General features: G+C 35.8%; 1 protein-coding gene across 5 annotated transcripts in view; it reads right to left on the bottom strand.

The window, feature by feature from the left end:
- Window positions 1-1289: 1289 nt before the first annotated feature.
- Window positions 1290-27093, bottom strand: part of rdx (BTB/POZ and MATH domain-containing protein rdx) — a 37698-nt gene continuing 11894 nt past the window's right edge. For 2 of the 5 annotated variants that reach the window (XM_013309493.1, XM_013309492.1), the window contains 6 exons: window positions 10912-11077; window positions 6439-6776; window positions 5458-5699; window positions 3674-3852; window positions 3212-3354; window positions 2527-2680 (listed from right to left, as the gene is read on the bottom strand). In XM_013309493.1, the coding sequence (XP_013164947.1) occupies window positions 2527-2680; window positions 3212-3354; window positions 3674-3852; window positions 5458-5699; window positions 6439-6776; window positions 10912-10986 (1131 nt within the window). In that variant the 5' untranslated portion in view covers window positions 10987-11077. Of the gene's footprint in view, window positions 2681-3211; window positions 3355-3673; window positions 3853-5457; window positions 5700-6438; window positions 6777-10911; window positions 11078-14288; window positions 14330-18880; window positions 18917-27093 lie in introns of those variants that run through there. The other 3 variants (XM_013309490.1, XM_013309494.1, XM_013309491.1) reach the window with 3 other exon arrangements.

The raw sequence follows: 27093 nt of genomic DNA, 5'->3' as shown, positions 1-27093 counted from the left end.
TGACATTCCAATATGTTGCCATGAGAAATATAGAGTATAAAATTGTTGACAGAGAGAAATAGAGTCAAAGTTTAAATTAATACACAAACTTCTTAAATTATAAAAAAATTACTTTCTTAGGATTATTTAAAACGTTATTTTTTCCACAAAAAGATAGTCTAAACTTGGTAATCTATAAAGATATGTTTAATGGTCTTAAGACTGGGTTTTAAGTGATTTGGTATCTATCTTTAGTACACACAAGTTTAACTAGCCGACACATTGCGATACGATAATCGCTTCTTGAAGGCTTTAGTTCCTTTGGCCTTAACATAATCAGATTGTATGTGAAAGTAGCGGATCCTATAAGTTATACCAGCTTTTTGCTAGTGTTAATGTGCTGCACTTAGGAACACTCACTACCAAAGAGATTGGTGACCATAGGTGGTTGTGACGTGTCTAATACCTCTCCACCAGGCATATATGGAATGCTTTTAAGGTAAAGATTTTGGGAAAGTATCATATAAAAATAAAATATACAACTTTATATCTTTTCGTTTATTTGCTCAACTTATTGACAATTTCGAAAATCACAGTTAATATTTCTGACAATTGTTTTTTGTAACTATCATATTACACGACAACATATGCCAGCTATGTAAACGGGAAGTGGGTATAAAATGGTATTTTATAAATATTATTACTTTTATTGGCCACAGTATTTTATTACTAATGTTGGGTATTATTACATCTAAGTTTTTATTTTAGAACTTGAGGGAAGTGAGACATTTTAATAGGAATAGACAGTTGTTTAGTCGACACATATTTGTATTGTTACATTGAAGGATAAGATATCAAAATGAGACACTGAGCAATATTTAACGATAACTGATCAATTCGACTAGCGCATGTCGCAAAGTAAAAAAGATAAGCAAAAACCAATGAAGAATTTTTTTTAAAGTATCTATAAACATTTTTAAATTAAGGCAATTTACAATTCATTGAAAACAGAAAGCATCGTGTGTTAAAACCTATGGGAATTTGTAAGAAAAAATCACAATAATTCATTGGAATAACACCTATAGATACAATATATTATTAGAATGGTGTCACCTGTGATACCACTTACAATTTAGTACTTAGAAATATTATAATGGTGGGATCGTAACTCCTCTATATACAACACCAACAATTTCATTATACTTATTACAAACACTCGAGTCGCCTACAACTTCTACACGTCACAAGGCTTGCTACACTCCGCAACAAATACATGCCCAAAGCTATTAAACCACAGGGTGACATTTTCAAAATAAAAATTAATTTCATATCAATATTTCCACTAAAATGGAGACAATATATTTGTACAGTCTGAAAAACAGTGATTAATAAAATAATTATTAATTTATTATTTCTAAGTAGGTACTTTGGACTTGACATCTGATGCTGACTGTATACAGGGCCTATGTTGTTAGCTTTAGTACGCCATATTCCAACATTTAAGCCTTGTCCGATGACATTTCCAACTAAGCCATGTGACAGAACTTTACATAGATTTATTGCATTCAATAACCATGCTACTTTCACATATGACCAAATGTGCTACTTGAACAGGTCTACCTCTCACAATACACATACAGGACTGATAAATATCAACTGTCCTCACAATAAGAATTATAATTTATATCAAACTAGATTTTTTTTAATAAAATGTTTGCCAATAATTGATGATAATTTTATTACATTCTGTATTAAATGATTCATGACACCGTCTGTTTATAATACGAGGATTCCATTCTATTATAGATATCAATAATTTACATTTAAAATAACCGTAAGAGAACATTCACAGAAACGACATACGTAAATTATAATTAATTATAAACCGAGCCTAAAACTACAACGCACAAAAAGCGTTCAGCTTCATAACACAATATTTAAAAGCGGTACCATAAAACGACAAAAAATATTAGGATCGAATATCGCCTTGAGATCAATCATAGTAAATGAATGGGATGAATCCCTCCTGGATTCACAACATACGGACAGTCGCAGTCCCACACTCCTCAGCCGCTTACACTGCATTCATAGCTCTTCTCTTCACCTGCTGGTGATCCTGCTTGTATCATTGTGTTACCGTAAAATATTGTACAACTGACACAAAACAAGCTATAAAACACAAAACATCAATGCCAAATCAATATATACTACGTGCACAAGATATTACAAACAGAGAGATACATTATGAGATATGGGGGTGACAAATATATTCAAAGCGACTTAATCTGGATATTGTCTTAGTGGAATTAATAACAACTTTTCTTTCATTATTCTCCCATAATGTATTTTTAACACAGTAGATATATTAATTTGACAAGGATGTATTATTTGTGTGTGTGTCAGCAGCTGCAGCCTGCAGCGATCAATTCACTAGCACTTCACTGTTCGTACCTTCAATCCGCATAGTCGAGGGTCTTTGGTATTGCGCGTGCGCTTACGTGTGGTGTCGCGCCTACGCGTGTTGTGTTAGGCGCGTGCGCGCGGCGCCTACGCCTGCTTGACGCGCTTGCGCGGCGGGCCTATGGGCGGTATCTGCTGCTGCTGGGTGGCGAGCGCGCGGAACGCCTCCGCGATCAGATGCGGATGCGAGGAGATCATGTTCTTCCAGCCCGCTGTGTCCATCACGTCCGTCGCGTGACTCCTGAAATTTGCCAATCGGACACTAAAATACGCGTTTTTAAACATAAAAAAAATATTTAAAGTTATAGGATGTTGATACTGCTGGTTTCTAATATTTCTAATAAACTTTTTTAATATATATTTTTGTTGTTAATTTTCTTAATATATATTTTTGATTCATGAAAAACTATGCTTATCTTACTAAGAAATGCGGAAGTTTGAATGAATATGGATGAATGTTTGTTATTAAATATCTCCATTACGGGGCTTAACGGATCTCGATGGCATTTGAGACAGATATAGAACATAGTCTGGGAGATCGCCTAGGCTACTAAGATTTTTAAAATTCCGCGCAAACAAGTCGCTTGTTAAAGCTAGTATACATATGCAATATTAACCATGCACAACATTTACATGTATAAATTCTTCGCTACCATAGAAGACTAGAAGTACAAAGCGGAAAAATACCAAAAGTGGCACATAGATGAACAATAGTTGTACATCTAGCAGACATGTGTAAGCATAGACAAGCGTTAGATAGAAAAGTACTGACGTGTTGATAAAGTCTATGGTCTGGGCTTTGAGCTGGTCGGCGGAGTGCAGGTCGGCCAGTATGAGCGTGTCCGCCGCCGTCTCCACCGACAGGCTGAGGCACAGCGCTTCCTCGCACATTACTTTTAATCTGTCCAGCGCATACTGAAATCAAAATAAAATAAGTTAGTATTATAACAATTACATTAAAACAATACTCCAACCTAAAGACAAATTTGTGTTACTTGTGCTGCGCTCAAAGTTGACATAATGCAACAAACACCTATAAATCTAGAGAAGACACCTAGGAGGAGTCCATAGTTTTTTTTTATTATTTTAAAGTGAGACCCTCTATTCTATTAATATTATGATAAGAATATAATATGGAATTGTAATTCTTTTTACTATTATATTAAAAAAAATATTTTACTTCTATGCCATGATATCGACGAAATTTTTACAAAAAAAACACACGTATACGTACTTTATCTGCTGCGGCTAATAGATCGTCGGCCATTTTGTCTAAATTGGGCGCTCGATCTGTGTATATGAAGCGCAACATCTCGCGCAGCACTTCGTGGTCCACGTCCGTGATGTCCACTCTATTTCTTTTTCTCTCTTCCATCTCGTGTTCAAACATGGCCGCGAACACAGGACTTCGGGCTGAAATAATAAAAGGTTAACTTTATTAAATATGTAAATTATAATAATCATAAATTAGTAAAGGAATAAAAACAGTTTCAACAAAAACCTTGTTTACAATGCTATTGTATTTATTAAATGTTATTGTCTTCAGAAATAAATTTATGTACCAAATTTCTGACCAATTTACAAACATGATGTGGGTTTCATTTTAATCACTACATTTGACCCAAATAAAGCAGTAAAATCTTTTTCCCCTTACCTCAAAACATGTAATAACTGTGGCTAAACACATACTGATAATAAATTATTCTAATAAGGTCAAAGAGCATAAATGTTTTATGTAATCTATAAAAATTGTTTACATAAATGAAATTTATAAAAATTATTTTATTATTGATTTACTAAAGTCTAATTGTCGCCCACGACTCCATCCGCGCGGAATTAAAAAATAACTTAATTAATAGTCTATGTGTTCTTTTAGGCTATTATTCTACATCTATACAAAATTTCAGCGAGATCCATGCAGCCGTTCTGAAGATACCTTCAAACAAACATCCATCCATCAAAACATTCGCATTTATAATATTAGTTAAAGTTAAAACATTTCAACTTAATATAAATATATTGTGATGGTTCATGAGTAAATTTTATAAACATCAAAATCATAAGCAATATTTTAACAAATATGTAAAAGTGGAACGTTTTATTGTTTTTGTTTAATCGTGTAGCGTTAAGCGTTATTTCCACGTACGCCTTAACCCGTTTATGGATTCAGTGTTATCTAGCACGTACGATGTTAGTATCTAAAATTAACAATGTGTCAGCGTATTAATAATCGTTACTGCGCACTTCATTTTCCGTAATGTTTATATTCCAGTTACAATAAACAATCATTAAACATTGTAACCGTTACTACATATATTTAAATGCGTATTAATTGCGCACATATCTCTGTGTCGATCTTTACTATTACATACAAATAACTACTGACTGATGACTACAAATCTATGTAACAAGGAACATTCACAAAGTCCTATTTCTTAGTTATCCATTTAATTCACATAACAATAGTAATTCTTTTTTACTAAATTGAACGATAAATTCAAACAAATGGCTATTGCCAAAAATTTCGCCAGACTAAATTCCATTGTCCAATAAACTAAACGACCAAACATTTGGACTAGATTTTTATATGTAATTAGATTAAGGTTAGGATATATCTCTTAATATAATTTTGTTTTATTTATTTATACATAACACGGACAATATTTTTAGAAGCATGTCTCCGATGACTAGATGGTGAAAGCCAAATCAAAATTGTGAAGGAGGTCATGCGTCACGATTAGAAAAGTAAAACACAAATTTAAATCTAAGTGATTAGACCTACACCTGTTATCTTTAAATATTATCGAGTATACGTCAGAATTCATTTCGCCTACTTGATAGTCTTTTAACTTAACAGAGAACAAAGAAATTTTTAAGTAACACATTAAACTAGATTCCAAAAAAATCTACGACAGTCTTGTATTTTGTAGTATGTTTGTTTCATCGTTTAAGTTAAAAAAAATCTAAAACTAAATGGTTTATATCGTGTTTAATAGGAACATGGATTGTTAAACTAACCTGCTAATATGGCTTTGTGCGCTTGGAACTCCCTGCCGCCGACTGCGAGCGTTACGTCAGAGAATCTCTCGTTGTCGAAGAGAGCGCCGAGGTCGTCGGAGAGCCGGCACTCGGGCACTTTGAACTGCACCACGTTGCTCTGACCGCTGATGTTGATACTGTCCGCCACCACTGACACCTCACAGAATATCGTCAGCTTATCCTCCGGCAGCAGACCATTCGCCTCATCCAGTAAGAAATCTCTGTAAACCACAGACAATAAATATAAATAAATTATCCATCACAATCGTAATAACCTCGTTTAGGCAGAGGTTACAGATATACAATTTGGCACAGCTCTTGTACATCTCGATTCTTGTATAATCATGCGTATACTGTAAATTTGCTTAGTCCAACTTTATTCATGTCTCGTTTTAAGATGCTCGAATCATTATGTGATATCGATAATGGCAGCTAATTATGTGACTGTAATGACTTTCGATAATGAAGTATCCTCGTTACAACCACTTAGGACGATGATAGACTTACCGACACTTGATATGAACAGTATGAGAGGTGTGCTGAAAGGTATTGGTTATGTTGTATATTGCGACCATTAAGAAGATATCTATAACACATATCATTTGAAGAGTAATTCCGCAGTGCGGTGTACGCTTATGGATAAATGCCGATGACATAATGTTATTGTGACATACGAGGAGTGCTGCTCATAGCACCATAGAAGGAACGCACATATTTCCGGCTTTATTTAACTGTGGATGCAATCGTTGGTATTGTTTAAGCGTATTGAATTATTCACGTGAATGAGCAAACAAAGTAAGTATAGTCTTATGTGACTTAAACAAGAACACATAAAATAACAACAAAATTCGAGTTTACAAGAAAAAGTTTCCTAATAAAATAACAACTTTTTGGTCTTGGTTCGTCAGCTTTTTTTAAACTTCAACCGCTGATTTCGAAATCAATAATCAAAATACTAACCTTCTAATAAACTTTTTGAAGCCCCAATCTTTGCCTTGCACAAATCTGTACGCGCGTTGTGACTCCATCGCCTTGGTTTCTTCTCGCTTCGCGTTTAGAATGGAGAACTTGAACTTTGCCCGCACTTCAGATTTGTTACACGACACTAACAATAAATATAATGATAAGTAGTCTTTGCTCTCTTCGTCGAGTCCTTTTGGATTTACACGAAGACACCATTTTAATTTGTCACTAGCACCGGCCGAGAAAGTCGATGATTTTAACACTTCACCCATTTCTTCCCTACAAAAACTAAAATTGTTTATCGTCCACATATAGCTAAACTTCACCACTTTCACCTGAAACAAAGAGATACGCGTGGTTAAATACATATTAATTAATCCAAAATTATTTTAAAAGAAATTGCGTTTATCAATTTTTAGTCGCAGCGCTAGAAATCCTCTAAAAAAAGAAAAGTATTAGAAAAATACCAGCTTTATTATCCGAAGACGTGGATTGTAGTTATATGCAAGTTTACATAGGGTTACAACTAAGATCATGTCGTGTGTAGCGTTTTTTTTATTAAAATTATCTCAGCAATATCACATAAAAACAGTACGATCCAACTTTTATTATTAGTAAGTATTAACAATCTGTGTTTCCAGCAAGGTTGGCAATCATAAGTAAAAGTACAGAATGAAAATTAAGGATAGCCTCGAAGCGGCCGGACGCAGGAAGCGCATAAATAATGCTGGAAGGCATAAGCTTATTTCGCAAAACAAAAGCTTTGCGAAACTCCATCAGATTTTAAACTTGTTTTATAAAACATTTATATTTAAACAGTATAGGAACATACACATCTAGCAAATTTTTCAATGTCTTCCATGGCAGAAACGCTAAGCACGCGTTAACGCAAAATTTATGGCTAATAAATTTTTTAATCATTCCATGATCCAAGGCCAGCTTTATTGTACAGATTTACGTATATCGACAGCGTAATAGCGAACGTATAAATGTTATGTGTATTACGTTGAAGCTACAAATAGAATTTCAAATAAGAGCCTTTAATATATAGCTATATAAAGATTCCTACTAAAACAGTAGGATGTACATGAGCTGCGCATTTCGTCAGACTTATAAGTGGTGTGTGGAAGTAGTGATGTGCACACAGTCGGGTATAAAAAGAGGCAATCGCATCGTAGGTAGCTGGGCGCTTGGTCCGTAGGGGTCATGAGGAGTAGTGGTAGCGTCCGCTGGTCGTTGCCCCCGACCGTTGCTTGGCTTGCCGGCTGCGGGCTTGCGGTGCTGCTGGGGTCTTCGCCCGGTCACCGACCCGCCGCAAGGCCGACCGCATCATCCCCGCACGTTTATGGGCGCACCTTACAGATAACGCTTGCAAATTCCAAACCTTCGTTCCAACTAGATGGTGTGACTAATATTTCCTTTTAAATATTTGAACCAATTTGTGCGCAGTATGCGCCAATTGAGACTGACTACTGAAATTGTCACAATTGAACGATCGTTTGTCCGTGTCTGAGTATTGAGTGATCTTTGTTTGATTCTCAGTCAAGGTTAATGTTTGTGCAAATACGTAAATATTTTTTTTAATTCCATACATTCTACTCACCACATTTTATGAAAGGGCAAGGCCTTACTAGGGTGGAAATATTGAAACATGTTTCTATAGGAATGTAACAAAGAATCCCTCCGACCATAGCGACCTAGCATATTTACTTTATATTTCTATCTTAACGTTTATATATTTTTATCTTAACGTATTGTGACTTACTTATGATATATCTTATTAACTTGACTACTGGTAAACATTGTGACTAGTATCTAAAAATGATCAAATATTTTTTTCTTTATATCATTATATCCAATGACAAGAGGGTTCGTATAAATAAATCATAGTGTGTGTAGACGTTTATGGAATGTAGCGATAAAAGTTCTATTGATGAATGTTAACGAGCGTGCTACTGGCGTCAGCAAGAAATCTGATGTTGACGTAAAATAGTGCAACGTGTATTGTATCCACAACAAAGACACGTGGAGTTGTGAGTTCTAAGATCACGTGTAATGATGGCATTCCATCAAACAACACCTACAAGGAATTGTTAGTTGACATTGCGCAATCACATTAGCACTTGTTCATTTCTAATCGAAGCGAGTCTCTCATTGCTCTGGTTATTTATTGTTTTTTTAATTAAAAGTAAATATTGTTTTCCAAATTAAAAAGATCGTTAGCTTACATATTCTTATATCAAACAAATGTGACTAACTGTAAATAACAGCATTTAGCTTTATAAGAAAGTAACCACATATCTGGTTAGTTTGGGAACGCTCCGTAGCTTTTACATGTCTACTTGTTAGTTAAAAGACAACCCTTCTTTGACGATTTGGTGTCTTTTCATTGCTGAATAATTGTAACGTAACATTCACTTTTTAAGAATTGCCAATGACACATTAAAATCTGAAACATGAGCCGAGGGACCGAGGCCTCAATAACCAAGCGCGACCGTGTCGACGCCTCCAACTCAAACTTTACCGTTAATTTTAGCGAACTAAATAGACTTTTTTAAGCAAAAAGTATACAAAAATGGTAATACCCGGTCGACGGCTAAGTCGTTCAACGGTCGTTCTGATTTTTCAAGCGTACATCAGGAAACAAATGTTGAACGGTTGAACGCAATAATACAATTCGGCCTCGACGAAACAACCGGTCGCACTGTATGTGAATTTCACCGTAGTGATTGCAAGTACGCGTATCGTTTCACCTCTACCTTTCAAAAATAAACGAAAGAATATACATACCTACTATTGTTTAATTTCTATTAATATTCATATTCCATCATTATCCTAAAAGTAGTCTATATCATGCATAAAATCTACTAATATTAAAATTGCAGACTAGGTACTTTTAATAATTAAACATTAAAACTGCATTTATTAACAAACGTGCTTATATGTCAGTGTGTGTTCTCGATCAATACTCTCATATCGACAGTTGGCAGTTTCATAATACATAAAACGGCGAGCAATGTCGCCTCGCAACGGCGTTGATCACGTCGCGTCACTGTTGCTTACCGCAAACACTGCGCCAGCGAGACTCACCTTCTAGCGTTTGAACATCACACACGTATTACGTACGTCAGCTACTTCCTCGTCGATTTTCATATTAGCACAATCAGCGAGGTTATTTCAAGTTCAACGATAACACCGTTGGCAAAGAAATATTCATTCCGCACCTCTCGAACGTACACGTCGCGATTCAAACGACTATCGATAAAATATTCACATGCTAATTTACTTTATTTTTAATTTTGTACAATATACTTCTTATATTTGTTTTTATAACACTTTATCTTCTGCGCTGCTCCTATTATTCCTCTAAATCAAGACATAAAAATTACAATGACATAGTGATGTGTACAAGATAAACGTATTTCTTACGATGTATTGGAGTTTAAGGGTCAAATAAACATAATATGTAAATAATGTCCATAGATGTTTGACAGAGACAATATTAATCACATTTTGAGTAGTAAAGTCGCGGCCGCAGCCAAAGGCGATAGAGGTCGTCGTGATCGATACTTACAAGATGAAAAATCGAGGTTTACGATCGCTCAAAGTTGATGAAGCTGTTTGGTTGTCAATGCAAAGCTTCGAGGTCAAGGATAATAGTTTTATTAAATTTCGTACGCTTTATATAGGAAATGCTCAGTACAATAAGCAAGGGAAGGTCATTATCAGGGTTTTATTAAAAAGATTTTAGTAACAAAGTCACAAATTATTTCCTTCTATCATCATAGGAAAGCACGTTATAAGCACTAAGTTATTACAAGGGTAGTCTTCCTTTCACGGAAGTCTTTTATGTTAAGTTATTTATCATGCTATATTAAGTTTCTTCACTTAATTTGTTTTATGTCATAAAATTTAATTAACCTTCCTGGATTATATCATACAAAAGGTCGAGCCAATGTCAAAACAAATTTGGTGAATGTTTTAAACCAATTCAAATCAATTGGCTGAGGTTGAATTTGTATTTCTGAAGAAATAATAAGAAATCATTTCTTGTAATTCACCAATTTGAATGTTAGTTTATTAAACCTTATAACAATAATACATCTGAGTCTTTTAGTTACAGATTTACCTTAATATGCATATATTACAGCAAGGTTAAAGCTGACGTGCATGCTAAAATGCACTAAGACAACTTTACAGGCTGAGCTTGTTCTTCAACAATTGCATTTTATGTACATTCTGTTTGAATATTTAACTATACATTTTGCTAAAGCACTCTTTGTGAGTGTTTTCTTCAAACAATTTACACTTATATTGATTCAACAAGTCTTGCTACTCCTACGAAGAGTTTCTGTAGTAAATAAACAACGGCTAGTATAATATTTCATGATCCATTCGTGTACAATGTTTGGTAGAGCGCTGATGTAAATCGTCACCGGTGTGGTGGTATCATATGGTTAGTGTTCATACCTGTGTAAAGCACCAGTTCTCAGCGACGGGCGTGTTGCCGTCGTGCAGCGGGCTGGGCACGCGGCTCACCGCCATGCCGCCGGCGCCGTTGGACGTGACGCGCGCCGACTGCGGAGCGGCCGCGCCCCCCGGGCCCGCGCCGCCGCACTCGCTGCCCGAGCCGAGCCTGCAACAAGCGCACACACAATGCTATTCATGCCTTTACACCATTCTATCAACCCTACAGTGTACATAAAAGGGTAATAATCACCTACAGTAAAAAGTGGCTCAGTTAAGACTTTCCAATTTGTATGCTCCCCGACCAACTCATCTGTACTTCTAACATGCCAATATTCTATATGATTTTCAAACATGACTTTGTTTCTGGACTCGGTACCCATTTCGTTACGAGCAGAGAAATAATCCGATTACACAACAATATGCAGTTACGTTATACCAGATCATCAGTGGTCTCGAACTTAGGGTTTCAGAGATAAAGCAAACATGTATCTTAGCTTAACTATGTTCCAACACTGTAATTAGTTTTCCTATATACAAGTACCGACGTTCCTACAAGTATAGACGACCTAGGATATATAATATTATACATAACAAATATTTTAGGTTAGTTAAAAGATAAGTCTATTAATCTCTTCTGTATGTTTTCGTAATCCTCTAAACATGGTACTAAAATTAGAGCGGAAAATAGAACGTGGAGGTCTATTAAAAGTTACAATCGACCCAATGGCCTAAAGGCGAAATCTTGTAACTTCACATGGAATTCAATGCAAGGCAAAATGTAACAATATCGCAACACGCCAATCGTCGATGGCAGTTTCGCATCCCAAAACTGGGACGAGAACACAATTTTCGTTCCAGTTACGCGCGCGCCCGTTCACGAACAATGACGATTCGTCGAGAGAAGAGATTTAACGTTATTTAAAGTGATCTTTTCTCGGTTTTGGGTTTCGGTGTCGTCGAATGTCGACAGACGGTGCGGCGAAGTGGGACGCGGTACGATACGCGAGATATTGCCGTCCTGCGAGCGAGACTTTCACGAACTTCGATTACCAAATACGCGTTAGAATCTGTGTCAGTTTCATCAGCGGCGCACTGCATCCGTTCGCGGCTCACGTGCGCCGCTTTGTTCGGGCGCACGCGGCGTCGACTGCGCGGCCCGCGTGTATAAGCACCCCTATAACTGCCCACAAAGGAAGCGAACCGACCCCGAAACGGGCTGATTCACTCCGCAATCGAGCTCTTAGTAGTGGTACCACCCACAATTAAAGTGACTCGCCAAGTCGAGGCACCTATGACATGTGAAATTTGGCTGGCTCACTATTTATTCAATTATATATATCAGTCTATGATTTTTCTTGTAACACAAGTTTTAAGGTAAACGGCACTGACAAATCTTGCATTCTTTCTTTTCATGTCATACAAAGTTCCTTTATTAACGTATGGTTACCTATCTTTTACACCCGATAGCACATTTTAAGAGATTCAGTGAATGATAACGTAATCAGCCTAGTTAACTATTGAAACAATATACTCATCGCGCTGCCCTTTAGGCCAAGGTTACCTTTTTGCAGGTGCGCTTAAAGTATGTCACAGATTTTTCAGCGCACGCTGAAGTTATAAACATTCTCTGAATTAAAAATTAATATTTAAAAAAAATAGTTTAATAGTAGTTAATTGTAACTAGTTGTAGTTGAAAATATCGCAATTAAGTTTTATAATGTGAATATGCAAATAATCCGTGGAAAATTTTACAAGTTAAATAGGTTATACAAAATACGTGACTTAATTAAGTTAATTGTGTAATGTTTATATTAACAAAGAGTAAATAAAATTGACCGTTTAATATTGTCAGCATAGTCGTTAAAAATGTAAGTATATATTACATCTTAATTGATAGTAACAAGGCAACGGGGCAGAGTAAAGGAGTTTTGGGATTTATGTTATGAAAAGGAAAACATTGAACGATAATCATGAATATTAATGCCAAGGGTTTTCGACGCTCGCAAGCGTCACATACCTACAAAAAATCGACCTATAAAATAGCACGAAAGGACTAACACTGCCATACAAATAAAACTGTTGAAAAAAAAAACAAAGATTACCTAATGGAATCTTTAACAGTTTCTCATTATGAACTAATTTAACATTAGTCGCTTAGTAACGAAAATGTTTTAATACTATAAAATTCCTGTATAAACAACAGTGTTAAATTACACATGTAATTATGAAATATAAAATACATGAGTATCGTGCCAAGCGTTGAAATATTGATTAAATATAGCCACGAAAAAAAATGAGAACGAATCCAGAAGGACGTTTGTCGAGGTTTTTCCCATTAAACATGGCCGTTCGTTACGGCGGCTAACCTCGATGCTATTTCACCGAATCACATAGTGCCGCGTAGGTCTCGATACGTGGTCAATTTTTCATAGCGAGTCGAGTACTGATAAGTTATCACCCGCGACGGTCCCACCGAGGTCGGTGAACGAATTCGCCACAGCGGCAAATGGAGCGACCCGAACGACCTACATTCGATCCGACTGAACCATAGTTCTATTACGAATTGTGACGAGCCATCGCAGCTGTCCTCTTTTTAAAATTCTTGACACACAAACATATTGGGTGTGTACTTGAACTACCTGCCCGCGGCCAAAGATTTTCATTCGATAAGCATTGATAAGTTTCTATATCTGACGATTTTTTTGTACTATCATTGGATATTGTAAAATGTTTTATGTATATTTTATTATCAGAACAAAAATAATTTATTAGGTTTATAAAAAGTTTTATAAACCTTTGAACTCAGTCCAACACCTAATGTCTAAAACCGAACAAACGCAAATACATATGTATGTATAAATTTATGTCCAGTAATTTCACAGACAATAATTTTTTCATATAGAATTATTCATGTATTAATAGTAATTCTCTCACATCTTCACATCCCGATTATCTTCAGATCAGAAATTGGTTACGTAAAATAATCTATTTGATATTGAATTAGAATTGACTTATACAACTAAAACACAATACGGAATATCTATTATTATATACAGAAACACAAGGCGTTCTTCCTCTTTAAACCACATGTAACCATGAATAGATACCTTCGTTTCGTGGAACAGAAACAACAAATGCTCATAAATAAATACGGAATAAAACTTATTCAAACAAGTTCATTTGTACAGCAATTCAGCCTTCCTTATTACTGGCTCAGTTAATCCTCGGCTAGTTATAATTATTAAACACCGATATCTTACAATTATGGTTAAATTACATGCTGCTTAAACTAAAAGTGAACAAACTAAAACTTTGAATTTAATTTAAATGCTTAAATCGTACACTATAAAATAAATTTGAATAATATAAAATGATACCTTCTTTGTAAATACGGACGAATCATTTTGAAAAGTCAATAACCCGTAAAAGCTTGAGCAATCTCGGCATAAGCACCTACCGCCGTTCTCTCTCGGTCTTATTATAGATGTCAACCGACGTGCTAGTATCTCTTCTATATTTAAGTCCTCGCGGCAACGATTCCCCACATCATTGAACCGCTAAAATAATTTTCGAAAGACAGTTTAGTATCAACCTAAATCGATGGGTGACAATTATTATGTTGTTAGCACGATTCCAATATAGATGTGCTGGTGGCATTATTTTTTGGCATTTTAGAGCAAGAATTTAAAGTTCCAAATGTTTTATTTTTTTAAATTTAATTTAAACATTTTTCCACAAGACAAAGTGACGCACCGACACTGACCGTATGCACTCAACTCGACTTTATTGAGTCGTGAAAATGTCACACATTTGACACTGAAAGTCAAAAGTTCTGCAACCCGACGACACAAAGAGACCAATGTAATATTTAATTTAATTATTCGTTATATTGTATCAGTACGCCATAACAGGCGAAACAATATTGGCAGTAGCGTTTGCGATCAATAATGGAAGAACAATGGCGTTAGAATTAGGACGTAGGTAAAACAATGCGTTAAATGTGAAGTACCTACATATATTATAAAGGAGCGGTTTAGTGATGCGTCGAACGCTTCAAGGGGGTTGAGCGAGTGGAGTGAGCAATGCCCGCTTAACGACAATTGCATGAGTCAGACGCCCCGAGGACGACCCGTCAGTAGGGTCCTCGACTGCAGCCTGAAGGACGGATTATTTGCCGCAAACCAGTCGCACTGCGATATCGGACGTTGGGCACAATACTGAATAAACAACGCCACTTATTTATTGTAATTCGCTTCAAAAATATCTTTGAATTTACATTTACAACAAATCACTTTTATGTATTATATAGTGTTAACGAGTGCAATGCACTAATAAAATTTGAATGACAATAACAGATTTAAATAAAAAATATCGCTTATAGTTATTTGTGTAAAAATAACTTTTAACTTTTAACCATAGACAATAGGTATGCAATGCTTTGTCTTGCATGGATAACAATTTCCAAATATTTTATAGACCATACACTTGCCTTTCATTAATTAGGATTAATATTAAAATTGTAAACACAAATTGTATCTTTGATTCAAAGATGGGTAAGTTTGATAATGGTCCCCACTTAGGATAATACGAGGTCGACGTGCATCGCGTCTCGAAATACATCAAACAAAGGTGAGGTTGGCTATTAAGCCCTATTGTTCAAAGCCTTGGAGCAGGTAAAAACAAGAAGCGGGCTGAGGACAACACAACTGAGGCATTAAGTTAGCATTATAACAACACACTGGGTGTGTGCCAAACGCATAAGCCTACACAACACTTCACATAGATTTATGCTAGTGATTTTTTTGTTATATTTTAAACGATTAATTTTTTAATTCAAATTTCGTACATGTACTAAACACATGTTAATTAAGCCGTGATCTTTAATTAGTGTAGATTTATTGCTATGCTAAATAAAGGTTATATATACCAAAGAAGCACTGTTCAAGTTGTTTATATTGTTGTATCGTATCATAGATTATATACGGATATAAGATCTAGTAGCAAGTATATAAGTAGGAGGTGTACATAACTTGTTTACGTCATTTATAAACCTACTAATAGTACTCGTGGTAATTAATACAAATTGCAGCTATAACCTACAAATAAATAGTCATAGGTACACAAGCAATAGATACAACGCAAGCAGCGAAATGCTTATAATTCCATACATATTTGTACATAAAACATACATGAATTAAATACAATGTTAAAAATCTTTGATGCCTATGTATTGGATGTGGTCGTGAAAATGATTCTGGGGTTTTTTGAAACACATATTTGTTTCCTTTTTGGATGTTTTTAGTTTCATGACACATGACGTAGGATCATACCTTTATAATCGGGTGCGTGGGTCACTCTGAGTAAATAACGTTTCTTTTTAATAATTATTATTTGCATTTAGAATGTGGAATATAAAAGAACCTTCTTCATACGAACTGATTATGGTTTAAATAATATGTAAAATTGGTTATTCGAATAATTTTTGTTTCAGTCATACTTAACCGTGTTATTTTTATATCTAATAAAAATATAAAAAAAGAAGCTGTCTGCGGATAAGATAATGGATTACATAAAGTGTATATTATTTCGAAGAATACAAGAAATAGTATTAACATTGGGTATAACGATTTGAAATATATCAAAGCTATGGAGATATTTCCGACCATGAATTGTCAAAAATAGAAGACAGACATTAATATTTTCGGCTAAGGGCAACTTCAGACGTTCTGCTCGACGATTTTGCGAAGATATTATCATTCTTATGAAAAACTCCTAAAGCTCCAAGGTTTTTATTTTATTTTATAAAATAAATGTTCAAGCTCATACCAGATATAAAATTTAAAAAAAAAATACATCTGATTGATATTAAATGAAAATATTTAATCTTGCGTTCACAATGTGCCTAGTACTAGAAAATAATTCTGCCTCTCCTACAAATAATCCGTATGAATCGGCATTATTGAATGTATGAGTATGGGGGGAGCGCACACATTAGTACAATTTGTAGGTGTGACGTGCGGAATAATAAAACATACTGTACATCCAAGGCTGCGTCGGCCGTCACAGTCTCGCAGACCGTCGTAATTTGTAACAATAGGTACTCAATGTCAAAGCAGTTTTACCGCACATGCGGAAAACTGTAACGCAAGAATTACACATTTCAGAGGAAAGGACATAAACGAGTCAAGATTTACAGCTCCTCGTATATAAGGCAAAAATACACGAAACGCTTCGAACGTAGTCGTAGACTGAAGAAATCAATACCGCTCCCACCCGCTGCATTAAAGGAATTACATTGGCGAATAACAAAAATTTTCACGCGCATTCTGTGACCTTTGAAGCAAAATTAGTGCTCGACATTGTTAACATTATGTTTATAATAATTTTTATCAGTCATCTTAAACGTGCATTAAATTTATTATTAAACAGTCATGATGAGGCAAAAATAATTGTTTAAATTATAAAATATAAATAATGATTCTGCGCGTTGTTGCGGTACAAGAGCGAAGCAACGCGGAACTGAATGCGAATGGCACCTCTATTCGTCCGAGATGCGCAGGGACGCGCAAGGTGACCGCTCGCGTCACCCACCGCGATTGTTTGCTCACATTCGCGACAATTGCGCGATTGACAATTATACTATTAATAAAATTATTCAAAGAGGATAAAGTTGAATTCCGATAAACAACATGGAACACAGTCAGACCAGAATAAGAAACAAACTTTATAAATTGAACCTCAAACCTCCCACGAGTTTGTTCTGATATTGTTAACCTTTTGTAGTAATAAAATTGAACAAAGGTTTCCAAAAAGATGAACTATTGGTTTTCACAATCTAAAACATTAAAATTAAATTTATCTACCAAGCTTGTTATTCAGTTTCCTTATCAGCAAAACCATTTCCGCAATTAGTGTCATGCGGTAGAAACCGTTTTGTATCAAGGAAATTTTACAAATGTTACATCACAATGTCATTTTTATCACGGAATGTAGTGACCATATTTTACATTTTTAATTGTTACATTAATTTCGATAGTTTTTTTTTTTGAATTTGAAAACTTGATAGAAAAAAATATTAAAATGCTCAAATTACACAGTAAAGGAAATACGACGTCTATTTTTCAAGTCTCATATCGATCCCAAAGAGAATATTTGGTAAAAGGCAAATCTTCAATGTTAATCAACGCTTTTGTAGACAGAATAATGGCGAACAACTCGCATTATCACCAGGAAATGATTGCATAAGTTCTGATTGGCAGATACCGAGATAACTGGTTATCGCCTCATGTTCTGATAACATTTGTAATGGTACTCTGTTCCTCATCATGCTGTACTTGATCGGATTAAATTTATGTGTAATTCTTTCGAGTAGTACAGAGTTACAAAGTTTTAGAAATTTCCCAAACTTTCGGATACTTGTAATTATAGCAAGACGTGTTTAATATTATGAAATTACATTAGAAAGTAAAAGTAGAAGTAGCCAAAAGCTTTTGAATTTATCGTGTCCATACAGTATCTACCAAACTAGCGATATAAAATATCCAAAAAATTCGCTGAATTAAGCTATTATCTAAAATTACAAACAAACAACAGTACTTAATGGTTAATATTAAAACTGATATTCTACTCAAAACATTTATATAACAAGAATAAATTTGTAAAAACATATGCATATTATCCTCGGATTTAATATTGACAGTGCTGGCAACACTAACAATCTATGAAGCTGGCCTCGTGAGGAATCGGCCGGCGGATAGCAAGACAGAATGGTTAGGCGTCTGTTACGTCATGACCTTCGTGAGCCGTTGGAGTGACGTCGGCACGCCTACTATAGCCACGTGTTCTATTAATTAACACTTGTTCTACAAGCATCAAATTCGCAAATTCATGCACATCCAATTACATCAATATTTTAACTTAATTATTGTTTTATAAGAATTAAACCTAATAAATAATTCAAATTACGTACTTTAGCCAAGGCGAGCGCGCGCTCTGCTGATTATACCTAGAAAGGAAATACGTTAATATAATAGTGATAAATCAATAAACGAATATGTGAAGTCGGCAGGAAGGTCTAGGATCAAGGCTTGTGGCAAAAAGATTATCATGGGCACTGCCGAACGAGGATAAACCGAGGCGGAAGCGAACTGAGCGAGGCCGAGGACACGCGGCAATTCACAAACTGAACGCACCGCCGCCCGCAGCCCGTCGCCCGCCTCCCGCGCCTCGGACGCTTTTGACCAGCTCCCATGTGCCTAATTGTTCTTACAAAGTAAAGCACTTAGCACGCCTTTCACCCAGAGATATAGACAGAGATTACGGATTTTCAAATCGCATGCACACTACTCTTTCGTTTCTTTCACATCCTTATATCGTCATATCCAGGTTTCATTAAGCTCACTAAATTTTTAATATGATATAAATGTTTGGGTTTAGATACAGTTAAGAAATAACCGTTCTACACACAGGTATGTCATACATTTCGAACATTGATTTCAATGGTGTCTTCATTTGCTGCTTAATCAATATTTTCAAATCATAGCAAAATCCAATACATAAATATAAAACGATTTCGTATATCAGAATTAAAACGCGAAACGACCATCAAATCAAACTCTGTCCTGTGCCAACGCGATAGATGCACTAGTTGTCAACGAGATTTTGAAATTGTTACGTTCACACTTAACATGTTTTAAATACAAAGAGCTACAGTTTGCGATTGTATTATGCAACATTCCGGTGTCACGTGAGGTGCGGTCGCAACTCGCAAGCGGCCGCGCCGCCGACCTGTGTACGTACGCATACGTTGAATCCGCAACTCGGGCCACGCAACGAACCGACAACATTTGGCAATGTGGCCAATGGAAAGCACCACGTCGATAGCTGTCTAACGCCGCATAGACATTAATCTAACTGGGACACATTGATTTATAGCAGAAACAAGAAACTGTGCCACCTCGGCCCTACTGCAGCGCGCTCCACATTGTTATACCATGAATATTCAAACGGAACATCGGGACTAATACGATATTTAATTGTTGGTGAACTAATTGTAAACAATTTTAAACAATTTATCATAATTCAGTATCAGAAACAGTCAATAAAAAGGTTCCAGACCGGCATCAATGTTTATTGACTAGTCAGCGCGATGAAGCTCCGCAATCGGCCGCGGCCCTGACTTAAGCCTAATATAAATGGTGTGAGCTAACTTCCTGTAAAATTTTCGAGATACGTCATAATCAGCTTCGTTTAATTGTATCTGTAAATCCGATGGTCACAGTGCCGCCTATAAGTGTTTTATTATGTAAAGTAAAACTTCCTTATGGCATTTAACATGATTTAATATGTTTGATCGAATTTGATTATTACATTTACGAAATCAATATTTATGTTTTAATCGTATGTTATGTCCTGTCAAAAGAGAAGGTTTAAATATGTGATCTTTTCACTGTCCGGTTACAATTTTATGTAATTTAATAAAATAATTATTGAGATTTTAATAAAGCTTTAGAAGTCTGGGTAGTTCAAACTTCTTCTTTATTTAAAATATATTACAAAGAACATGGGCATACATATGACATGAATAACATTATGCGCTAGACACAAGTTAATAAAAAAGTTGTACAGCCAAATAATGAAGTAAAGGCCAAAAGCCTTACACAAATCGGACATTGCACAATAACCGCGTTTGTTTCGAGAGTAACTGACTTATTAAAATATTTACCAGCTCTGACACATCTTTGATGTACACAAGTGTAAACGTATGTGGGTGAGCGCCGCCGCGTACAGTCAGCTCCGGTCGCGGTATTCCACTTATGGAAAAATTCCCTCTTGCTTACAAATAACCAATAAAATAGCAGGGAGTTGCGAAAACGACAGAATAAAAGTAAAAGCAATTAGCCGTGCACCACAGTCAGACATTTTTTTTGTTTACACACATTTGAAAGCTGCGTCTTATGAGAATTGTTTCCGAGTCGTCGCTTTAATGCGTCAATATATTCAAACGATTGTCGCTTTTAAGGTGGAATACCGTCAATTTCCCGAACAGTACTTTGCACGACAATCTATGATTTATTTTAACTGTTGCGCGAAATTTAAATGTAAAATCATTGAAAATAAATCGAAGGACCAAAAAAACGTTGTTTTTATTCTTTTTTAAAGACAAATGAGCAAGTGGCTACTATTGTCAATATTTTTATTACATTTCACATTAGGTAATGGTTTTAGAACACTTGATAATGAAATTAGACAAGAAATGTTAAAATGCATGCAATTATGATACAAACAAAAAAACTAACATATGCATTAAGCTAATCCGTCATCCGTGCGTAAAAGGCGCTTTAGCTATTTTTTATTACTAAAAGTTATGTTTCTGTGCTGTGTGGCAAGCCGAGCAACCTGAGTTGTGCGGCGTTGGCATGGAGAACGCGACCCGGTTCGCGATCGAGAAAGCATCTACAAAACTCGGTTGAGGCCGCGCACACACTAAAGAGGACGTGTCTTCGTATACAATTAACGTGTAATATAAAACCTCCTGCAATTCCTTTGTCAAATAAACGGACGAGACCGCAGTTGACTCACCTTCAATAGCACATTTCCTGCTTCAAATCAAATACGCGGCAGGTTGCTGGCAAAATTGACGATTTTTATTAATAGTTTTTGAAAGTACAGGATTGATATTTAATTATTTATGGAAAAAATATTTATGAGTTATATTATAAAACTTTTACATATTTAAGCACGTAATACGTGTTTGCCTTATTGCCAAATATTTAGTTTGTGCTAAATATTAACGAATTTGTTCAGCTCCGTCCTAGGCCTTGAATTCGGCGCCCCCGTTCTACTTTTCTACGTCTTAACAATGCGTTAATCACCATATGCTGAGACCCGAACGCTTGGATTTCAAGCGAATACTCGCTCATTATGTAAAAACATACCTAGTCCAAAAATACGACTTTATAATTTAAAAGAGAATTATGTTAGCAAGAGAAATTACTATGTTTCTACGTACAATTATTGTCAAGTAGATGTGAAAGGAAAACGGGGTCAAATTTGACATCGCAATGCATTTGACCTACATAGAGAATGAATTACGTTTTAAAAGAATAAAGTCAAATTAGATTTTTAATTATAGGATAATTAATAACTGTCGACATTTTGAAGGGATGAAAGAAAGAATTTATCGCATTAGTATCTATAAAACTATAATGAGAGATTGTGACATTTGAAACGATTTGGTCATTGGTTTAAAGCATTCGATCGTACTAGGACCTTAACAAATAAATCTATTTAAAAAGTATTATTCTTTAGGCCGTAGCAATCTCTAGCTCTAGATAATTCATAAAAACCGACTCGTGCGCTTGTATTCTTTCGTTTAAGTATTGCGGCCAGTGGCGGCTGTTTCGGGTCATGCGGCAGAGTAAGGGGCACAAGGTAAAAGATGGTGCATTGAATAACGGCCTTAAGCCCAATAGCGATCTGCGACCGTGTCGCTTCCTACTGGCGTGGCGCGGAGGCGACAATGCCGGCAGCTGCTCGACCCGAAGGTGACAGAATGCCTAAGGTTGAGTACCACTCGATCGATTATCGCAAGCTGGGACAACAATGTATAGAAAACTAAGCTCACACTTTGTAATAAATAATAATTAACTTAAATTAGACTACATTATTTGTAATACATAAATAAACCCTTGAAAGTGACTTAAAATGCGAATGTATCGACCTCTAACTGTAGACAACTTTTCTGACGCGGTGCGAGCCGCCATTCTAATAGTTTAAGCCTAAAATATGTGTAGACTGGCGCAAGCAAACGACTCGGTTGCGGAAAGTCCTTAAGTCTAGCTAATATAGTGAAGGAAAGGTTTGGATATTATTGGCCGAGAACACGTAATTTATTGTGTCGACATGAGGAAACATTGCATCTCTCATTGCAGCAGACCAGGCCACCGATAGCACGATATCTGGTGACCCCAAATCATTAAATGAGACCGTGGAAGGTGAAATACAAATACTCGAGTTTTATGGGTCAACTGTCGTCGGGGGAGATGGAGAGCGGGCGACGCGAGGGGAGCGGTGTGCGGGGGCGCGAGGGAAGGGTGTAGGTTCCGCGGGGAAGACCCTGACACAGATCCTACCTTATCAGTGAAGGGCTATGAGAGCCTTGAGATTCGGCTGTGCGTTGTCATCGATTCCTTGGCGCACCGCGCTGTATAACGCACAAAATGGGTCAACCCGTAAGTCTTCTGTAAGCAGCGTAATGTGCGTTGTCCCGGTTTCAAGACGTTTCCTCGGCAAATTAAGTCTGCGCGCGACCATATTCAAAGTAGGCCATTCCTTTATCCCCGATTACTGCATATAGCGTCATGTTTCTAATTTCCTTTCTAGGACATCACCTTGTTAAGAATCGTATGAACACATCACACCGTGTAAGCATTTAATTGGCTTTCATAATTCATAATCCAGTTTATAGCTCATCTATTAAAGAACAATGGTTCATCAGAATTTAGCGTGTGTAATGTATACATATAAATTGAGAGAACGTACGTGACCCGGTCTCGTCAGTTGCACGGGGCCACTTTCAGCTTAGCGACGGCTCCGGTGAGCGTTGCAGTCGAGTTGCGACACTCCTTACCTCCACCGTGTTGACGATAGCTCGTAATGGACTCTTATTTTACAACTCGGCTAATATTTACTGTCGTATATTCATCGCACTTTTTCCTTCAGCGCTATACCCCAGTCTTTGTATTTTTTAACATTATAACATTAAATAAATACAATAAATAATCTAATGGTTAATTTACTCGAGCGACGTAACATTTTACAACGCAAGCCTTGGCCTTTATAGCCGACATCTTAGTGCTATATGCAATTGACAAATATCTCAATATTCATAAATACAAATTGCTTCCTCTTTTATTAACAGAAGACTAATATTAATAATAAAATAATTTGCATTAAGGTTTAGAGAATTTTACTATATTTACATAAAATAAAAAAAAACTGTACCACCAACTTGGAATTAAAACGACTTCCGACGAGTGCAAGGAAAACAAACCTTATATTTTATAATAAAATACTTAACACTCAGAAGTTCAATAAGTATTTCAAGCATGTTTTTGCAAGTTGATAAGTTTGAAGGAACAAAACAACATAGGACTTTTATTTTACCGAAGAAGCTTTGATTTTTCTAAAAAAAGGTAAAGCTCTGTGTTTATATAGGCCAATCAAATGGAATTGAAAAATGACATTTACACATTTCGCCTGCTGACAATGGAATTTGTTGTCTTACTGCTTACTAATATTATAAATGTGAATGTTTGGATGGATGGATGTTTGTTTGTTTGATGGTATCTTAAAAACGGTTTATGGATCTAGCTGAAATTTGGTATAGATGTAGAACATAGTCTGAAAGAAAAAATAGGCTACTAATTAGGTTTTTTTAATGACGCGCGAACGGAGTCGCGGTAGACAGCTAGTTTTTTAATAAGTGTGTGATTCCAGGGTTATAAAGGTTATTTTTTTTTACAGTTTCTCATTTTCATTGAATACAATTATGTTTATTAATTATCAAATGGCATGTTTAGCAATGGCATACATTGGCCACAAAGTTCATAATTTTTGTAACATGTTAATAGGCAATCAAATCCCAAATAATTAACGTGCTGACAAGCTACCAGCTATTGAACTATCGCAGCTTTTATATTAACATTTTTATGTTTTCCTTAGATAAGAGTCACGTGTCTATATCGTGTGTTCTTTTAATATCTGCAAATGGCAAAGTATCGATAAGTTTGTTCAAAAATTTACAATGCGAAACCGAAATGGCCTTGGACTTGTAAAACACAAAAGCGATAAAAATATCTTTCAAAATACTTCATTACTGCGGGATTAAAAAATGCAATGAATTACTAAATTATTATTAAAAAGTAACTTTCTTTTATTTACAGACAATACATAGGAACTTGTACATATTGCCTTAATTTTTTACCAAATTAAATACTTTACAGTTTCTAATTACCAATCATAATAGGTAAAAATGCGATGTTTTAACGATATAAATGGTAAGTTAAATCTATCGAGTTAAATCAAAAAGGTGATAAGTGGTAGTTCTATGAGTAATAGTTATAGTAACCGAAATACGCGGCGTCAGCAGCGGTAACCCAGTTTAGTTATCGCATTCCGCTGTCAACGAAACAGGAGCGCGCCGAGTGGGCCCGGCCGAGATCACTCCGCTAAATTGATACTCTCTTGCGAAATAACCTCGCCCAACTTATTCAAACACAATCAAATTTAATGGAGACCGGCCACGGTTGCGTACTCGTGCTTGCTAACTTTGCAGTACACGAGTCGTGGATATCGATTAGAACATAGGCAACAAGAAACATACAAATACACTAATGTCTTAAATTTCTCGGACAAAATGGAATATGGTAACCGTTTACCTTTATAGTATCAAAACAATCTTTATGTATGTATCGTATCTTCATGCGGTTGTATATCTTTATCCTTACATGTATTGAGATTAAAATTTAGTACCATTAACATTGCGGATTTTTTTGAAATGATACTCTAATCGTTTTATTAAACAATGATTTAGACAATGGAGTAATTTTATGTTAAAACGTTAAGTACCCACATTTAGATTTAGAAGCTTTGTGGTTACAAACAGACATTTTTTTGTGCACAAGTGACTTTGTGAAGCCCTGTATTCAAGGGATCGTATATACATAATGTATCCTGCCGTCGTATAAATCAAGTAGGGTGGACCGAGTCGAGTCGAAGGAGCACCCGGTGACTTTCGTGCAACCTCCGTGACGAGGGGACATTGACCTCTGAGAAGCGCATCCCTGCGAAACCTTAATATTATTCCATAACTATAATACACCGTGCGTAGGTGCCTATACTGAATATCTGTGTTGCTTTGAATGACATATTCTATACAATATTTATTGTAATTTTCTGGATAATATGTCTTATATTTTTATATCATAAACCCTGCGTTCAAAACCACTTTATAAAGTGCACTGCATGTGAACATTCGCTTTGGTACCGAACAAAAATTAAATTTTTAGATTTTTGAAGATTGTTGTTGCACATACAAATAATATTAATGTTAAAACCATTACCAATTCGCTGAATTACAAAAGTATATAACGATGTATGGACAACTAAAGTAAGCCGTAATGCTTATAACAATGTTGTAGAATAGTTGATGACGCGGGTATTACAAAGTAGTACAATGGCACTCATTGTTTATTAAATAAACGATAGTTTGTTTGTGATAAATATTACTAGAGTTCTTCGAATATTACTAATGTGATACAACAAAGGACGAACATTTTAAATTTAGAATCCCAATAAAAAGGAAAGAAAAAATTGGAAACTAAGAAGCGAGCGCTTTCCGGCATCGGTATTTTGCTACCTGCACCTACCCACAATCAGGCGAGCGAGCGGGCGAGTCCTTGTTCAAATATAATACAACAATCTAACTTGTATCACAAAACATTTCCATGGTGTGTCCATGAAACAGAAACTCGTCGATTTGCAACATTTTGAAATGTTTCCGAAAAAGGCCATTTAAGTATCGTTTTAAAACGTCCGGATAAACAAAATGCAATAACTTACAGTCGTTACACGTTAAATAGCGATATGAATAACATATTAATATAGTAAACTTGTTTTACACATAACGTTTAGACGTTCACAGAAAATCTATAAAATCAAGCGAACATGGCAAAGGCAACATTTGGGGTTCGCTTTTTAGGGTAACAGTAACAGACGAGGGTGCGTAGAAATAAAGAGGAAACAACGGCATCCCATTAGGCCAACGTATTCGAGAGCGTTGCGGGAAACGGGCCCGATGTCCGTTAAACAATGTTAATTTAGATCTACATACCGAGGTGATCGGTTTATGGTGAAACAAACTAATGACTGTAAATGTGACTCGATTTCTAAGTCGCTCCCTCTACTTGTCGCTCGACGTTCAGCTTACACAACAAAGAAAGTTATATACGCATGCGGGGCACATTAACTTTCGCCGTTTGTAGCATTGCTGTCTAATTGATACTAACACAGCATTATCGGAAAGACTACTCTACTTTACAAAGGTGAACGTATCGAGGCTAACACGGACAAACGAAGATCGCAATATCTTTCGACATCTATTCACAATCAATTGCATAC

This window comes from Papilio xuthus, unplaced genomic scaffold, assembly GCF_000836235.2.
Source record: "Papilio xuthus unplaced genomic scaffold, Pxut_1.1 DF827777.1, whole genome shotgun sequence".
Classification (NCBI taxonomy): domain Eukaryota; kingdom Metazoa; phylum Arthropoda; class Insecta; order Lepidoptera; family Papilionidae; genus Papilio; species Papilio xuthus.
Note: the sequence above shows the minus strand (reverse complement) of the source record. Positions and strands in the feature narration are given on the sequence as shown.